The sequence below is a fragment of the Anomaloglossus baeobatrachus genome, chromosome 4 (genome assembly GCF_048569485.1).
Source record: "Anomaloglossus baeobatrachus isolate aAnoBae1 chromosome 4, aAnoBae1.hap1, whole genome shotgun sequence".
Taxonomy (NCBI): domain Eukaryota; kingdom Metazoa; phylum Chordata; class Amphibia; order Anura; family Aromobatidae; genus Anomaloglossus; species Anomaloglossus baeobatrachus.
The window spans coordinates 689,714,952-689,733,908 of record NC_134356.1 but is presented as its reverse complement, the minus strand read 5'-3'; the positions used below and the strand labels follow the sequence as shown (position 1 = coordinate 689,733,908).

The 18,957-nt window shown below is 44.3% G+C and overlaps 1 protein-coding gene across 1 annotated transcript in view; it reads left to right on the top strand.

The window, feature by feature from the left end:
- Positions 1 to 11,842, top strand: part of LOC142302923 (olfactory receptor-like protein I9) — a 37,533-nt gene extending 25,691 nt beyond the window's left edge. The window contains exon 2 of the mRNA XM_075344027.1: positions 10,922 to 11,842. Within this exon, the coding sequence (XP_075200142.1) occupies positions 10,922 to 11,842 (921 nt within the window). The remainder of the gene's footprint in view (positions 1 to 10,921) is intronic.
- The last annotated feature ends 7,115 nt before the right edge of the window (positions 11,843 to 18,957 follow it).

The following is an 18,957-nucleotide window of genomic DNA, read 5'->3' as shown; positions in this document are numbered from 1 at the left end:
CGCAAGGGCATATATGTGCTACCTGCACTAAGATGTCATCCGACCTCTTGAAAGGTAGCGGTGGTTTGGATTTGTTTACCGGACGTCTTTTTGCCCACTCCACAATACCATCATTCAAGACTGCAAGTCCTGTAATACATATATATATAAATGCAGTCTCTATGTCATCATTAATTGATATCTCGTTCAGACATGCATGTGCTACCTGCACTAGGACATCATCCAGCCTCTTAATGTATAGCGGTAGTTTTGAATATGTCTGCCGGACGACTTTTTGTCCACTCAAGAAAATATCTGTATTCAAAGCTGAACGTCCTGTAATAAAAATACATATATATCGATACAGTCTCTCTATCCATCTTTGATAGACATACACACCCCAAGGCACTGATTCTATTACCTGTCAGGGGAATCAAGCAATGCACATTGGAACAAATTTTCAGTTATGCTAGTGCGTCTGTGCATCCATAGATCTGGATCAAGTCTGGCCACAGTAAATCCCTGTAAAGGAAATCATACATCTATTTTCATATTCAGTATGCCAGGCAAAAATTGCACCCTATATCCAGTGACCAGTCAACATATACATATCAGGCTGATGAAAACTATTACCTGTAAGGAAAACTATATGCAGAGGCGGAGGAAATGGCTCCCTGTTCTATGAGTTTAACAAACAGACTCTTTTTCAGTTGGATCGCCTGTATCCCCTGTAACACAAGGTATATGCTTTGTCTTAGATCTTTTTCAATATAAAGCATAAACTTCTCATTTCAGAAGAACAGTATGCTGAATAAAGCTCCCTGACAAACTGATTAAGCAGATTAATGATTACCTCACAAGGTCCTATTGGTAAAGAGAGGTTTTTTACCTTACAGGTAGTGAGCTCCACCAGCAAGGACTGTCAGTCCCGAGTATCTGCTACTCTGACACGCTGGGAGCTCACAGCCGATTCCTCCAGGATAAATATGGTGTGATCAGGTCGTGGTCATCATCCAGACTGCCCGTTCTGCCTTTTCCCCCCCGGTTTATTAAGGAGAGATTTACTAAGCAACTCCCCTTTTCCACGGCTGGACGCCATCGCCGACCGGATGTGACGTGTCGGCGTGCATCCCATAGTGCCCTGCTGTATCGTCACATGATACTGGTGTTGGAACGCACGCTTGCGTTCCAGACGGTCTCAGGTACATCAGAGCCGCCCCCTTCCAAACCGGATGTATATGCTCCAGCCGGAAGTGACCCGTTTGTGCCTTTCCCTTGGTGCTTGCTTCCAGCGTCACATGGGGTGTCTCCTCCCCTCTTATGACGCTGATGCTAACCCCGATCATACACTCCAATGGGGCCAGTGGTAGGTGGAATAAGTAACGCCCACCACAGGAGCATTTATGTTATATCGGCAGGCGTCTTGTGTTGCTAGGCAGCCCCGATCATACACTCCAATGGGGCCAGTGGTAGGTGGAATAAGTAACGCCCACCACAGGAGCATTTATGTTATATCGGCAGGCGTCTTGTGTTACTAGGCAGCCTAATCCATTATTCAGGCGTGGAAGATGTTTGTTAATAAGAGCCACATACAAGTCTCTATAGGTGTATGTATATTTAGAAATGATATTCATTTCAATTTAGGACTGTATCGATAATTATATATAGCTCAGTATCAGGGCTCTGTCTCAGATAGCCTGCATCCATTCATGGAGGATGTTTAAATTGAAGGCACATCTCAACCTGTATAGATGTATGTGTATTATTTTCCATTAAGGACTATATGGACCAGTACATGATCTTCAATGTCAGGGCTTTACCTTACACTAGCCTATATCTACTCGCTATAACCCTTATTTGCTCTTTTCCCTTGTGGTGACTATATTGTGGGCCCATCCATGGTATAGTCTAAAACTAAATGATGAAATGGTATTCAATGACCATATGCGGGGCATAAAAATGGCCAAACTCCCTCTCCCTGTCAGTACACTATTCTGGCTAAATGCTCTTATATAAAGCTGTGAAAGCTAATGATCTCATTGAGACCTCTTGGACTGACTGAGTCCAGTAGGAAGGTCCACCTGGCCTCCCGTTGCAGAATTCTTTTGTCCCAGTCTCCCTTGACTCCTACCTAACAGATCTATATTGATATTAGAGGAACCTTGAAAACTAACGCATGATTTATGTTAAATGTGGTTCTGTCCTGCACTACTTGTTATCACGCTGGTGATGGTCACCCCCGCCTAAAAACAGCTATAAGAGTGAGGGTGAGTGTATTTAGGAACAGAGGTCGAGGACCCCGGGAGGACGAACAGGGGTTGAGAAATAGGTTATATGTGAGATAGTATCACCTTGATATGAACCTCTGAACCCTATGCCCCTTCACAAAGCATCTATCTATAGCTGAATCCTGGCGTGGGTTGAACACTGTTGAGCACATGCACAACTGTCTTTATCTTCATGTGTTTTTAGAGGAAAAAAAAGAGAGAACATTCCTATGTTCCGGTTTTAAGAATATTTAATAAAGTATATATTTTCATAAGAGGTGTTGAATTAGGTGTTTTTTTTGAAGATGTCAAAGCTGAAGGACATTGTGAAGAGTCCATCGCTGTTTTTTAAAATTACACCTGTCTGTTATAAAGATTCAGAAGTGCGGAAAATTGTGACGGGAAATCATTTTTTTTTTCTTTTGAAAACTCGAAATTGAATCTCAAAATGTTTTTAATCCCGTAAAGCCCTGAATTTCTGGACATTCGGCCTGATCTTACCTTTGTGTGGATCAATCGGCTCATCTCTACAAAGTAAAAAGATTTGTTGTTTTCTCTTGTTTGCAAGTCAATGTTCCAAAAACTACCCAATGGTCAGCAAAAATTCTGACCATCTATTCTACAATTCTGAATGCTTGTTATATAGGTGTCAAAATAGGCAATTGACCTGTAAGTATAATCTAGAGAAACCTACTGGTGACAATGGCAGGAAGGTGGGGAAAAAATGATCAAAGAAAAAGCGGAATCACTAACAAATATTTTTTAAAATGTGACATATATTAAGTTTAGGAACTGCACATATTTATTACGCCATCACCTGCAGTGATCAGAGCTAACTCCGATCTCTATAGGTGAATGTTATATACAGATAGAAGGTATTTGATATTTAAAAGGAATTCTTTAGTTCACACGACTAAAGGGGGCTTTACATGCAGCGACATCGCTATCGATGACGCTGGTGAAAGCACCCGCCCCCGTCGTTTGTGCGTCACGGGCAAATTGCTGCCCATGGCGCACAATATCGCTAGGACCCGTCACACGGACTTCCCTGCCTAGCGACATCGCTGTGGCTGGCAAACCGCCTCCTTTCTAAGGGGGCGGTTCATGTGGCGTCACAGCGATGTCACACGGCAGCCGACCAATAGAAGCAGAGGGGCAGAGAGCAGCCGAAAGAAAGTGACGCCCACCTCGTTGCCGGAGGATGCAGGTACGGTATTGTACGTCGTTCCTGGGGTGTCACACATAGCGATGTGTACTGCCTCAAGAACAACGAACAACCTGCATCCAGCACAATCAACGATATTTGAGATTAGAATGACATGTCAACGATCAATGATAAGGTGAGTATTTTTGATCGGTAGCGATCGTTCGTACGTTTCAAAAGCAACGACGTCGCTAGCGAGGCCGGATGTGCGTCACTAATTCCGTGAACCCAATGACATCTCGTTAGCGATGCCGCTGCATGTAATGGGGCCTTAAGAGTTTGAAATCTACAATCAGATTGTAACGTTCAGTATTCCATATAAACTGCAATATAATAGTATCAAAATATTATTGCTAAATATATACAATAGATGACAATAGGTATAAGGCTAAGGGGATAAAATGCACAGTACATGAGGATTATAGTATTATGTGATGTATGTGTTTTCTTCTAACCCATCTTCAATTTGCCATTATTTTTAATTTACAACATACTAGAACTCTTTTGTATGTCTATACATAGACATTTTTTACATGAGACTTCCTAGCTGATCTCTATCTGGTTATATTCTGTCTTCATACAAAATGGAGGATTGCTGTACAGAAGGGGTTGGTAATGGGATTAATGGTTTCTCTATTCCCAGCAGTTGGTGATGGAGTCTGTCTGTGCAATAAAGCCAAGGACCTTCATCAGGATGTAGAATGGAGTTACGAGGAAGAAATCATCGAAACTCAGAAAACTAGATCACATGGACCATGACAAATAAATTATATTTAATCAGTTGAAATCATACACATTAAAATTTCTAGTTTGTTTCCATATGTTATAAATAGAGTTGAGCGATGTTCGATTCGAACGGTTCACCAATTTCAAATTCGAGTGATTTTGGTCGGTGTTCGAGTTTTTCGACGAACTCAAACGATTTGCTTCAAGTTACTGTGACTGTGAGTCACTGTTAATAATACTATTATCAAAATTCAGCGTATAGTGTGCGGGGGGACAGGGTTCAGATCTGTGGTGCTGCTGAGTGCTGAAAGAATGGCGATCACCATTTTTTTTCCTAACCGCGCGTACAGTGGGGCGGGCCAGGCTGTCAGCCAATCAAAGACACAAACACAGCAAAATGGATTTTTGACAGACAAGCAAGGGCATGTGTCATAGGCTGTGCATGTCACATGTCTTTACCTTATAAGACCCGGCCACTTTCCCCATCACCGCCATTATCTCTCTGCTGCGGGTGGTTGACAGTCACCGCTCCCGCTGCTGCTGCTGTGTGTGTTATAGACATACAGTGCAATCTACACATCGCTTTAGGGATTAGGGACTACTTGTAATTTCAGCCCTTTTCAGGGCTACATTACAGCTGTTCATAGCCATTGTTGCTAGGCTGGTGTGTGCCAGCGCTGTGCAAGGGTTTATCACAGCGTCTGGCTACATCAGCTCAGACAATTCCTTGGGGCATAGTTTCTATTGTCAGGGATAGAAAGTGAGGCTTCCTCTGCTGACAAGCAAGCTACAGCACCTGTGCAGTGTACAGCACCTGTCCATTTTTGCTACACAATTTTTATTGTAAAAAGTGCAGGCAGTTTTAGGGGCATACTTTCATTGTCTGGGATACTAACTTAGTGTTCCTCTGCTGACAATTTTGCTATACCACCTCTGCATTGCACACCAAATCTCCATTTTTGCTACGGAATTTTTATTGCAAAAAGTGCTGCCATTTTAAGGGCCATACTTTCATTGTCTGGGATAATACATTAGGGTTCCTCTGCTGACAATTTTGCTATACCGCCTCTTCATTGTACACCACATCTCTATTTTTGCTACGCAATTTTTATTGTAAAAAGTGCAGGCAGTTTTAGGGGTCTAGTTTCATTGTCTGGGATACTACGTTAGGGTTCCTCTGCTGACAATTTTGCTATACCACCTCTTCATTGTACACCACATCTCCATTTTTGCTACGCAATTTTTATTGCAAAAAGTGCTGCCATTTTTAGGGCCATACTTTCATTGTCTGGGATACTTCATTAGGGTTCCTTTGCTGACAATTTTGCTATACCACCTCTGCATTATACAGCACCTGTCCATTTTTGCTACGCAATTTGAATTGCAAAAAGTGCAGCCAGTTCTCGGGCCACAGTTTCATTGGCTGTGATAGTCAGTGTTAGTTCTTCAGCTGTCAATAAAGCTAGACCACCTCTGCAATCTACACCACCTCTCCATTTTTGCTACGACATTTTAAGTGTCCGATTTGTTCACAAACAAAATGAGTGGCAAAAGGACAGATGCTGGTGGAATGGGGAACGGGCATGTTGGAAAGGGAAAAAACGTTTGTGTCCGTGGGGTAGGTGGTAAAGCAACAGTAACATCTGCTGAGAAGGCCATCTTTCAGCAAAAGTAAGATGTCTACTACTTTCCGTGGACAATCTGATGTGATCCCTTTTTTACGGAACTGAACAACTCTACCAAAGGTAGATGATGCATAAAAGAAAAACATGCTTGAATGGATCTCAAGTGCTTCAACAAGGGGCCTCTCCTCCACCTCAACTTTAACATCCAAAAAACAACAGTCCTCTGAGTTGTCACGCCAATCGCACTTGCTTTCTAACAGCTCTCAAGTCTCCACCCGCCCTGCAGAGTATAGGGTAAGAGAGATGGCTGAGTCTGCAGAGCTGTTCAGTCACACCATAGCCTGGGAATCAGAGGTCTGCTCCAAAGCTACAGTGAGTCCAGACCAGGAAATGATCTGCAGTGATGCCCAGAAGCTTTGTGAGTTAGATTCAGGCCCTGATGAAGACGTTTCTGAGCATAATGTAGACCCTCATTCCCAAACTGTAACTCCTCTTGGTGGAGACAATGAGGAACATTCTGATGACGATGAGACTCAGATACCTGATTGGAATGACAACTTAACTATTCGGTCACAGCAGGAAGAGGTTAGCTCTGAGGACAATGGGAGTGCAAACACACAGGGTGATGATGAGGTTGTAGATTCCACTTACTGTCAACCCACAGTCAGGCACTCGATGAGGTGAGCAGAGGCGGTGGATGAGTATGCGACTGACGACGAGGTTAGCTTGCGCCTTCCTGGACAGAGACGGAGTACTGGAAGCACGTCAACAACTGCATCCTCAGCCACATTTCTGCCTTTGAGCACCAGTAGGGGTGGCTCTGCAGGTCTCATGGACTGTAAGCCTTGCCTAGCCTGGTCCATTTTTGGCATCGCAAAGGATCTCCCAACTCATGTCATGTGTAAGATTTGTCACCAATCTCTAAGTAGAGGCCAAAACCTCACTTGTTTGACTACTTTGACCATGAACCGTCACATGGATATCAAGCATAAGTCCCAGTGGGATGTCCCAGTACAATACCTAGCGGAGCGCACCAATCACCGTCTGCAACTTCAAGTGCATCCGCGCGCTCTTCATCCTCTATGACTGTGGGGACAATTACAATTACACAGGTCCCTGGAGATCACTACCTCTGGAAGGCTGCAGTCCAATGAGAGTAGTCGTCAGGCAGCGTCAAACCAGGAATAGCAGAACAGGGACAGAATCGGCAGGCAAGGACGTAATCAGAAAACTTAGCAGAGGTCAAATCCAGATCGGGCAGCGAGGTACAAAAACAGCAGGCAAAAGGGTAGTCAGAAAACACGCAGAAGTCAGCACACAGGAATCACACAACAGAATAGGACGGACCAGGAGCCAGTTAATGAGAACTATCTCTGGCAGAGGTCAGCAGACAGGAGGGGAACTAAGAAGGGTGTAGTGTCTTCCCATTGGCTGTAGGTGAACGCTGGCAACTTCAGCTGGAAGACACACACCACCCACAGTCAGCCTGCAGATCCCAAGATAACCCAGCTAAGTGGATAATCGGAGCATGCGCCAAGCAGTTCAGCTGGCATCGACTCCTCTCCCATCACCAGCACCATCCACGGTAGGAATACGGCGTTGCCTGGCGATCGGAGCAGAAGTCGCTGGAGCGGATTCCGGTGGTGACGTAACAAGAAGGGTCTGCTGTACAAGTCTTGCCGTCCCCACGAGTTGTGCGTCAATCCTCTGTATGTAGAAGTTCCTCCACTGCTTCTGCCTCTTCAACCTAGTGTGGGTCCTCCACCTCCGCCCAAAGCCTGTCTGGTCAGGCCACCCATGTTGTAACTGCACACAAGGAATCCCGCACACATCCTTACTATGCTGGCAGCAGAGCTAAACAGCATCAGGCGGTCTTTACGTAGAAATGTCTGGGAAATAAGAGTCACACAGCGGAGGAGTTGTGGTCAGCTCTGGAGACCGAGTTTCGTAAATGGTTGTCTCCACTCAACCTGCAGCCAGGGAAGGCCGTGTGAAATAATGCTGCAAACCTGGGTGCGGCCCTTCATCTGGGCAAGGTGACACACGTGCCTTGTATGGCTCACATGCTTATCCTTGCTGTCCAGTAATTTTTAATCCACTATCCCGGCCTAGATGGGCTTCTGCACAGGGCTCGGTCACTATCTGCTCACTTCCGCCGTTCAAACTGCGGAGCTGACCGACTTGCATCACTACAGAAGTCTTTCGGCCTCCCGGTTCACCGCCTTAAATGCAATGTGTCGACACGCTGGAATTCGACTCTCCACATGTTGCAGCGACTGTGCAACAGAGCCTGGTGCAATACGTTATGACGTATAGCCTGGGCCAACGAGATGCAGAGGTGGGGAAGATCACGCTTATGGAGTGGTCTCAGATTAAGGACCTATGCACCTTTCTGCATAGTTTCGACATGGCGATGAATATGTTTAGCGCTGACAATGCCATTATCAGCATGACAATTCCAGTCATTTACATTCTTGAGCACACTCTAAACAGTATTCGGAGTCGGGTGGTGGGACTAGAGGAAGGGGAGGAAGTACAAGAGGATTCATATGCGGAAAGGATACCAAGATCTACAAGGTCCAGACGTTCAGCATCACCAAGGCAGCAGGCATGGGATTGTGGGGGAGAGGGATTAACAAGGGCGCATGGTAGCAGCCAAACTGTTGAGGAAGGTGCAGGAGCCCAGGAAGAAATGGAGGATGAACTGGCGATGGGCATGGAAGACTCAGCAGATGAGGGAGACCTTGATGAAATTTCGGTTGTTCGAAATTGGGGGAAGATGTCAGAGGAAGGAAGCACGGTTATCACCTCGCCGCCACCAATACAGCAAAGACTTGGTCCTCCTGGATGCGCAAAACACATAAGCGCCTTCTTGTTGCACTACCTACAACATGCCCCTCGGATTGTCCGAATTAGAAGTAATAATGTCTACTGGGTTGCCACACTCTTACATCCCCGGGACAAGACAAAATTTGGCAAAATAATTCCAGCCATAGAAAGGGACGCACGTATGCAGGAGTATCAGCATAAGCTGTTACTCAATCTTAGCATGGCTTTTCCACTAAACACCAGTGGTGCACAGAGTGAATCTCACAGTTGTAACTTGACAACCATGGGACTGTAGAGTCATCATCACTCAAACCGTACCAGAAACACAGTATTTGGTGGTAACAGCAATTTTATGGAATCGTTTAATGATTTTTTTAAACCATTCTTTGCAAGGCCACAAGAAACAAAAAGTTTGACACATAGTCAACGGCTGGAGAGGATGATACAGGAATATCTCCAATTAAATATAGATGCCATGAATCTGCAACTTGAGCCTTGCTCATTTTGGGCTTCCAATCTTGAAAAATGGCCTGAGCTCGCCACTTACGCCTTGGAGATTTTGTTGTGTCTCGCAGCCAACGTTCTCTCGGAATGTGTCTTCAGTGCTGCTGGGTGTGTGCTGACAGATAAGCGCATGTGTCTGTCCAGTGACAATGTGGACAGACTAATGTTCATCAAGATGAACAAGTCATGGATACGCAAGGACTTTTCTACCCCTGTGTCATCCTGGGGAGAGTAACTGCTTGTGGATTTGGATTGTGCTTCATGCAAATAAACCTGTCAAGTTTGCAACTGGGGACAACTGATGCCACTTAAGTGGTGTCTGTGTACCAATTTTTGGAAAAAAAGGAGACTCTGGTTGGAGTCCCCATTTTGTTTTTTTAAAAATGTTCCAAGATGAACAAGACATGGATCAGCAAGGACTTTTCTACTACTGTGTCATCCTGTGGAGAGCAAAAGCTTGTGGATTTGGATTGTCCTTCATGCAAATCAACCTGTCAAGTTTGCAACTGGGGGACAACTGATGCCATTTAAGTTGAGTCTGTGGCCCAGTTTTTGGAAAAAAGAGAGACTCTGGTTGGAGTCACCTTGCTGTGTTTTACATGATTTTAGAAGGGCATGACATGCCTATATCTGTGTCTCCTCCTCCTTTTACTCGTCCAGCTCTTTTGTTTTAGCATGAGTATATGTACTTGTCACTTTTCCATGTGTTTTTGGTGTCTTGTGAGTTGTTTCTCACCTTTTGGACACCTTAGAAGGTGTTTTCCATGTGTTTGTGTTTGCCTGCCATTGTTTTCAATGGGGTTCGAAGGTTTTCGGCGAACATTCATCGAACGTTCGCCGAATTGAGCCGCCGTTCGAAGAACCAAACCAAACTCGAACACTGGGGGGGTGTTTCATCTCCAGTTATAAAATATCTTTTTAATTGTAAAATCTTGAAAATATTAGATTTATATGTATAAGGAATGTATTTCTGACTTATGATGATCGGTAGTTGGAAAACAACTTATCTGAATGGATATGAAATTGACACCAGAAGTGTCTGGCAATGTTGTGTCTCCTTCTATTCGCCATGTTTAACAGTTCAGCTCATTACTTCTTAGGCAACAAACATAATAATCAGCTGAGTATGAGTTTGGCCTGAATCTTTCTGATGTGCACTTCTCTCAGGCTACTCTTGTGCTGGAACAGACTTCATTGATGGCTAGATTGCTGGATCCATCATCTCTTGTTGTGTTGCTGCTCGGTAGAGATGAGTGAATTTATATGTGGAAGATCGAGTTGAATTTTCAGTTCAAAACTTTTCCAGTTTTACCCAAACTTGAACATTTTGATATTTGATTTATCATTTGCAGAAAAAATCTGCCCGGCTCCATTTATCCCAGACATGATGCGTCAGAGAGCGGGATCACATCAATTTGCATTGCAGTAAGGATTTCCCCATAATGCTCTTCATTTATACTATGTTGCAGATTATCACATCTTGTACAGCAGAGGTGGGTAGTACCTGGGTCATCAGAAATTACCAGTTTCCAGTAGAGTAGAGTTTGTACAGCCGAGTCATTTTCCACCTCCAATGTCACTTGACAAGCCTCTCTTTTCTGATGAGTGTTAGCTCTTATGGTCAGTGGATTCCTCTCTTTTTCTCTTCTGTAGACTATAAGCTCTTATGGCCAGTGGGTTCCTCTCTCTGTTTTCTCCCATGTAGAGTGTAAGCTCTCCTAGTTTCTTGGTTTTAACAGATACTAAAACATTTCTCTTTGTCTTCTTTTTTCCCCTTCAAAATTTAGGCAAGAAATGTGACTATCGGCAGACATTTTTTCCTCCTAGGATTTCATGCAAGTAAATATATAAGAGTTTTGCAATTCTCTCTGTTCCTGTCAGTTTTTTGTGGGACAATATGTGGAAATCTCCTGATTATCATCCTGGTGTTCACAAGCAAAAACCTACAGACTCCAATGTACATCTTCATCTCCCAACTGTCCATCGGAGATATCTTGTTGACCACAAATATTGTACCTAAGCTGCTTCAGATCCTTCTATACAACGGGGGGACCATTACTTTTACTAACTGCATAACCCAACTGTATATCTTCTGTGTCTTAGAAGCATTTGAATGTCTTCTCCTCACAGTGATGTCTTATGACAGATACGTGGCCATCTGTAATCCCCTCCGTTATGCTACTATAATGACAAAGACTTGTTGTGTGAGGCTGGTCATCATTTCTTGGGCTTTTGGGTTTTCCATTACATTGGTTGCATCTATCAGGACAGCAATGCTAACATTTTGTGGTCCCAATATTATTGACCATTATTTCTGTGACATGAATGCTCTACTGGACATCGCCTGCTCCGATACTTCCATTGTTCACCTTGAAATCACATTGTTAGGCACTCCTTCAGTAATCATCCCAATTATAATAATAATTGTATCTTATGCCAAGATTATTGCTGCTATCTTTAGGATCCCATCAAATACTGGCAGACAGAAAGCCTTCTCCACCTGCAGCTCCCACCTCACCGTGGTCTCCATTTTCTACTGGACATTGTTCAGTATTTATGTTTTCCCCACACAAGAGCAAACCATGAATATCAATAAACTCCAGTCGCTGTTATTTACTGTTTTCACTCCTTTCATCAACCCCATTATATACAGTCTAAGGAATAACAATATAAGAGAAGCTGTAAAAAAAATTCTTAAATTAAGTTAAAATGATAACTTTTCTATTACAAAGGTTTACTGGTGAATTTTATAATTATTCCCCTGAACTAACAGGGAGCAGTTGTACGGGTTTGGTGGATTGAAAGGGAATAATTAATTCCCAATCGCAACCCGGGGTCCACCGTGCAGAAATGGAATACTGCAGCTAGTAACCAAAAGGGCAAGGCGAACACAACAGCTGCAGATAGGTACATACGCACACTCAAAATACTATGTAGATGGCCGACACACAGGTATATTGACTATGTGTTATAGCTAGGGATCATCGAATTCCAAAATATTCGACTTCTCGAATGTCCGACGAATAGGCCTGTTGTGAATACATTTTCCAGTTTGGGGCTCCCTCGTGTGGTCAGTGCCAGCGGTGCAGGTGACTTGTTGAATGGGAGGCAGATACCTGTGGAGGACTGGCAATCAGGTCATTCAGATTGGGCCTATATAACTGAGTAGGTTTTTTCTGTTCCATGCCGGTGCTCAAGGTATCTCCTGTGTGCTAAGGACATTCTGAAACCAGCTATTCTCTCTGCCAGAACTCCTCCCAGATAAGTTGGTCCTTGTACCTCTGCTTATTGTTTTCACTTTCTTGTAGTTTTTTTCTGTTTTGATACTAATGCTTGATTCCTGATTTTGCCTGTGTTGAGTTTGTGGTGGAGTTGGATAATTCCCTGCTGGGAGTGTGCATACCGAGCTCCATGTTTTGCTATGTATTGTGTTTTGTCATGCTTGGTATTAAATTTAGTCCCTCATCTATATTGGTGTTTTATGGATTCCAGTAACACCAAAGTACTGATATAGTGGGGGAGAGCCTGTGTGGTCTAAGGGCTTTTCCATATCAGGCGTGCTGGTATTTACTAGGGTTTGCATGGCTGAACACAGTGCTCTTTCCTATCCTTTCCTATACAAATAGATTGGGCCTCATCTTTGCTGAATCTATTTTTTAGCTATGTATTACGTTTTCTTATATCACCGTAGTCTTTGCATGTGGGGGGCTGTCTATATCTTTGGGGATTGCTCCAAGGCAGATTAGCTTTTTCTAATATTTCTCTCTGTAAGAATATTTAGTTCTCCGGCTTTGTCGAGGCGACTAGGTCATCGTAGGTTTGCCCAACGGCTATTTCTAGTTGTGTGTCAGTATTAGGTCTGCAGTCCATTAAGGTTCCAGTCACTCTGGTTACTTTTTGGGTTTCCGCATTTGGAAAGGTGTCAGAATTTTTTTGTGTGTGTTTTTTCCTCTTTTTCTCTGGTGCTGTGGAGGATCTTGTGCTCCTATGGACGTTACACAATTAGCTGAGTGAGTTGATCAGCTTACGTCTCAGGTTAAGGATATATCCAATTATCTTGCCCAGATACTGCTGTAGAACCTAAGATACCTGTACCTGATTTGTTTTCTTGGGATCGGTCTAAATTCTTGAACTTCAAGAATAATTGTAGGTTATTTTTTGCCTTCAAACCAAAGTCCTCAGGGTCTTCCAGGCAGCGAGTTCAGATTGTTATCTCCCAGCTGAGTGGTGACCCCCAGGATTGGGCTTTTTTCCTGGCGCCTGAAGATCCTGCTTTTGCTGATGTGGATTTTTTTTTTCAGGCTCTGAGGTTGTTTTTTGATGCACCTAATGCCAGTGATCAAGCCAAGAAAATTTTATTGGCTTTGACCCAGGGTCAGGAACCTGCAGAGGTATATTGTCAGAAGTTTCATAAGTGAGTTGTCCTTACTGAGTGGAATGATGTGGCTCTTGCGGATGTTATGGTGGGCTTTCCTATCCCCTCTGGTCTCAATGACTCTATGTCATTGGCCTTTCAGATTGACAGGAATTTACGTTAACGTAAAAATATGCGAGCTGAGGTGTTGCTCTCAGAGCAGTCACCAGAGCCTATGCAGTGTGATAGGGTCCTTTATAGGGCAGAACGGCAGGGTTTTAGACGGCATAATAAGCTATGTTTCTTCTGTGGAGACACCTCTCATACTATTTCTGTCTACCTTAAGCACGAGAAATGATTTGCCCGTTCGTTTACTTTGGGCGGTATACAGTCCAAGTTTCTTTTGTTGGTTTCTTTGATCTGTTCCCTGCCATCATTTTCTGCTATGGCTTTAATTGATTTAGGAGCTGCCCTTAATTTTATGGATTTTGGGTTTGCTGAGCATTGTAGTTTTCCTATGGTACCTTTGCATGCTCCTATCCCTTTGAGTGGTATTGATGTTACTCCTTTAGCTGAAAATAAGCCCCAGTTTTGGACCCAGGTGACGATGCGGGTCACACCTGACCATTAGGAAGTTTTTAAGTTTTTGGTCTTGCATAATTTTCATGACATTTTGGTACTGGGATTCCCTTAGTTCCAAACCCATAATCCAGTTCTCGATTGGACATCCTTGTCTGTGACTAGTTGGTGCTGCCAATCTGTGCATAATGATATTCCTGTTTTGTCTATTTCATCTCAGACACAGGAGGTCCCTGACTATTTGACGGATTTTATGTATGTATTTAATGAGACCGAGGCTGCACCCTTGCCTCCGCATAGGGACTGTGATTGCGCTATTGAATTTGTGCCTGAATGTAAATTTCTTAAGGACAGCTTTTCAATTTATCTGTACATGATGCTATGTGGACTTATATATGGAGTCTTTGGAGAAGGGTCACATCAGACTTTCATCTTCACCTTTGGGTGCCGTTTTTTTCTTTGTGGCTAAGAAGGTTGGCTCATTGTGGCCCTGTGTTGACTATCGTCTCCTTAATAAAATTACGGTTAAATATCAGTATCCATTTCCTCTGATTTCTAACCTGTTTTCTAGAGTGAAGGGTGCTAGTTATTTTACTAAACTCAATCTTCAGGGAGCATATAATCTCATTTGGATTAAGCAGGATGATGAATGGAAGATGGCGTTTAATACCCCTGAGGGGGATTTTGAGAACCTAGTGATACCCTTTGGGCTCACTGATGCGTCTTCTGTCTTTCAATCTTTCATAAATGATATTTTCTGGGACTTAGTTGACACTTTTTGATTGTCTATTTGGATGACATTTTGATTTTTTTCTGATGACTGGGAATCTCATGTTAAACTGGTTCGGACAGTGTTTCAGGTTCTCAAGGACAATGCGTTATATGTCAAGGAATCGAAATGTCTTTTTGGCATACAAAAGATCTCTTTTTTGGGTTCATTTTGTCCCCTTCTTCTATTGAGATGGATCCGGTCAATGTCCAGGCCATTCTTGATTATGTTCAGCCTACTTCTTTGAAAGCCCTTCAGAAGTTTTTGGGTTTTGCTAATTTCTATCGTAAATTCATAGGCAATTTTTCCAGTTTTGTCAATCCATTGACTGATTTGAACAAAAAGGGAGCTGATGTGAATTGGTCTCCAGAGGCAGTCTCGGCTTTTCAGGAGCTTAAAAGCAGGTTTACTTCTGCTCCAGTCTTGCGGCAGCCTGATGTGTCTATTCCTTTTCAGGTGGAGATCGATGCGTCTGAGATTGGAGTTGGGGCTGTCTTGTCTGAAAGAGCCTCTGTGACTTCTAAAATTAGACCCTGTGCTTTTTTTCCCCAGAAATGTTCACCACCGGAGCGAAATTATGATGTGGAGAATCGGGAATAATTGGTTATGACGTGGGCCTTTGAAGAATGGCAACATTGGCTGAGGGGGTGAGACATCAAATTATTGTACTCACTGATCATAAGAATTTGATCTATCTTGAATCTGCCAGGAGGTTGAATCCCAGGCAGGCTAAATGGGCCTTGTTTTTTACGCACTTAGATTTTGTGGTCTCTTATATTCCGGGCACTAAGAACATTAAGACGGATGCCCTTTATAGGAGTTTATTTGCTAATTCTCTTGATGTGACCGAGCCTTCTACCATTGTGCACGAGGGAGTGATTCTCTTCGCGATTTCATCCGATTTGAGACTTACTGTTGAGGAATTTTAGGAGAACAAACCCGAAAGATGTCCTGGGGGAAATTGTTTGTTCCTGACCAATGGAGGAGTAGAGTGATGTCTGAAGTTCATTGTTCTGTGTTGGCTGGTCATCCTGGGATTTGTTGGCACCAAGGATTTGGTGAGTAGGTCCTTTTGGTGGCCTTCTCTGCCTCATGATGTGAGGAGTTTTGTGCAGTCCTTTGGGATCTGTTCTGGATCCAAGTCTTCTTGTTCTCATTCCAGTGGACTGCTATTAACATTGCAGGTGACCATGGAGTCACATCTCAATGGATTTTATTTCTGATCTCCCTGTTTCTCAGGGGATGACGGTTATTTGGGTAATCTGTGATAGATTTTCCAAGATGGTCCATTTGGTGCCCTTGCCTAAGTTGCCATCAGCTTCTGAGTTGGTGCCTTTGTTTCTTCGTCAGGTGGTTTGTTGGCATGGTATTCCTGAGAACGTTGTGTCCGATAGGGGAGTCCAGTTTGTGTCTAGATTGGCTTGGCTCCTTTTTACAACCACAGCAAGCAGACTTCAAGCAGAGTCTCCCTTTTTTCAAAAAATTGGGCCCCACAGACACCCCTTCAGTGGCATCACTTGTGCCCCAATTGCAAACTTGACAGGTACATTTGCATCAAGCACATTCAAAAATATGCCAGCCTTAACTGTCCCCAGGATGACACCGAGGTAGGTAGCAAAGTGTTTGCTGAACCATGATGTGTTCATCTTGGCTCATTTTTAAAAACACAGCAAAGGGGGCTCCAAGAAGAGTCTCCCTTTTTTCCAAAAATTGGGCCCCACAGACACCACTTCAGTGGCATCACTTGTGCCTCAGTTGCAAACTTCACATGTTGATTTGCATCAAGAAAATTACAAAATACGCCAGCCTTAACTGTCCCCAGGATGACACCGGGGTAGGTAGCAAAGTCTTTGCTGAACCATGACTTGTTCATCTTGGTTCGTTTTTAAAAACACAGCAAGGGGAGTCCAAGAAGAGTCTCCCTTTTTTCCAAAAATTGGGCCCCACAGACACCCCTTCATTGGCATCACTTGTGCCCTAGTTTCATACTTGACAGGTACATTTGCATCAAGCACATTCCAAATCCACAAGCCTTTACTCTCCCCAGGATGACACAAGGGTAGCAAAGTCCTTGTGGATCCATGACTTTTTCATCTTGATGAACGTTAGTCTGTCCACATTGTCGCTGGACAGACGCATGCGCTTATGTGTCAGCACACACCCAGCAGCATAGAATACATGATCAGGGCAATACTGGGTGTGGGACACAACAAGATCTCCAAGGCGCAAGTGGCGAGCTCTGGCCATTTTTCAGGATTTGAAGCCCAAAATGAGCAAAGCTCCAGTTGCAAAGTCATGGTATCGATGTTCATTTGGAGATACTCCTGTATCATCCTCTCCAGCTGTTGACTATGTGTCAGACTTCTTGTCTCTGGTGGCCTTGAAAAGGATGGTTTAAAAAATTTATCAAACGATTCAATAAAATTGCTGTTACCACCAGATACGGTGCTGCTGGTACGGTTTGACTGTTGATGACGAGATCGTCCCATGCTTGGCAAGTTACAACTGGGAGATTCACTCTGTGCACCACTGGGGTTTGGTGGAAAAGCCGAGCTAAGATCGAGTAACAGCTTCTGCTGATACTCCTGCATACGTGCGTCCCTTTCTATGGCTGGAATTTTTTCGCAAAATTTGAACTTGTACCGGGGATTTAATAGTGTGGCAACCCAGTAGTCATCATTACTTCTAAGTCGGACGATCCGAGGGTCATGTTGTAGGTAGTGCAGCAAGAAGGCGCTCATGTGTCTTGTGCATCCAAGAGGACCAAGTCCGCACTGTGTTTGTGGCGGCGAGGTGATAACCGTGCTTTCTTCCTCTGACATCTCCCCCCTACCTCATTTAACCAAAATTTGACCAAGGTCTCCCTCATCTGCTGAGTCTACTATGCCCATCGAGAGTTCGTTCTCCATTTCTTCCTGGTCTCCTGCACCTTCCTCAACATTTCGGCTCCTACCATGCACTCTTGTTAATCCCTCTCCCCCACCGTCCCATCCTGCCGCCTTGGTGATGATGAACGTCTCGACCTTGGTGATGTTGTTGTGTCTTGCGCATATGAATCCTCCTGTAGTTCCTCCCCTTCCTGTTGTCCCACCCCCTGACTCCGAATAGTGTTTAGCGTGTGCCCCAGCATGTAAATGACTGGAATTGTCATGCTGATAATTGCATTGTCAGTGCGAAACATATTCGTCGCCATGTCGAAACTGTGCAGAAGGGTGCATAGGTCCTAGATCTGAGACTACTCCAGCAGCGTCATCTGCCCCACCTCTGCATCTCGTTGGTCCAGGCTATACGTCATGACGTATTGCACCAGGGCTCGACGATGCTACCACAGTCGCTGTAACATGTGGAGAGTAGAATTCCAGCGTGTCGGCACATCGCATTTCAGGCGATGAACCGGCAGGCCGAAAGACTTCTGGAGCGATACAAGTCGGTCAGCTTCGGCGGTTGAACGGCAGATATGAGCAGAGAGTGACCATGCCCTGTGCAGAAGCCCATCTAGGCCGGGATAGTGGGTTAAAAATTGCTGAACAACAAGGTTCAACATGTGAGCCATACAAAGCACGTGTGTCACCTTGCCCCAGCGTAGGGCCGCACCAAGGTTTGCAGCATTGTCGCACATAGCCTTCCCAGGCTGCAGGTTGAGTGGAGACAACCATTTTTGAAACTCCCTTGCAAGAGATGACCACAACTCCTCCACTGTGTGACTCTTATTTCCAAGACATTTCAAGGTAAAGACCGCCTGATGCCATTCAGCTCTGCTGCCAGCATAGTAAGGAGGTGTGTGGGATTCCTTGTGCACAGTTACAACGTGAGTGGCCTGACCAGGCAGGCTTGGGGCAGAGGTGGAGGACCCAGAAGAGGTTGAGGAGTCAGAAGCAGTGGATGAACTTCTACATACAGAGGATTGACGCACAACTCGTGGGGACGGCAAGACTTTTACAGCAGCCCCTTCTCCATCTCTCACCATAGTTACCAAGTGCCCAGTCAGCGACATATAACGCCCCTGTTCATGCTTACTGGTCCAAGTATCGGTGGTGAAATGCACCCTGTCACACACAGAGTTTCTCAAGGAAGCGGTGATGTTGTGTGTGACATGCTGGTGTAGCACAGGCACACCTTTC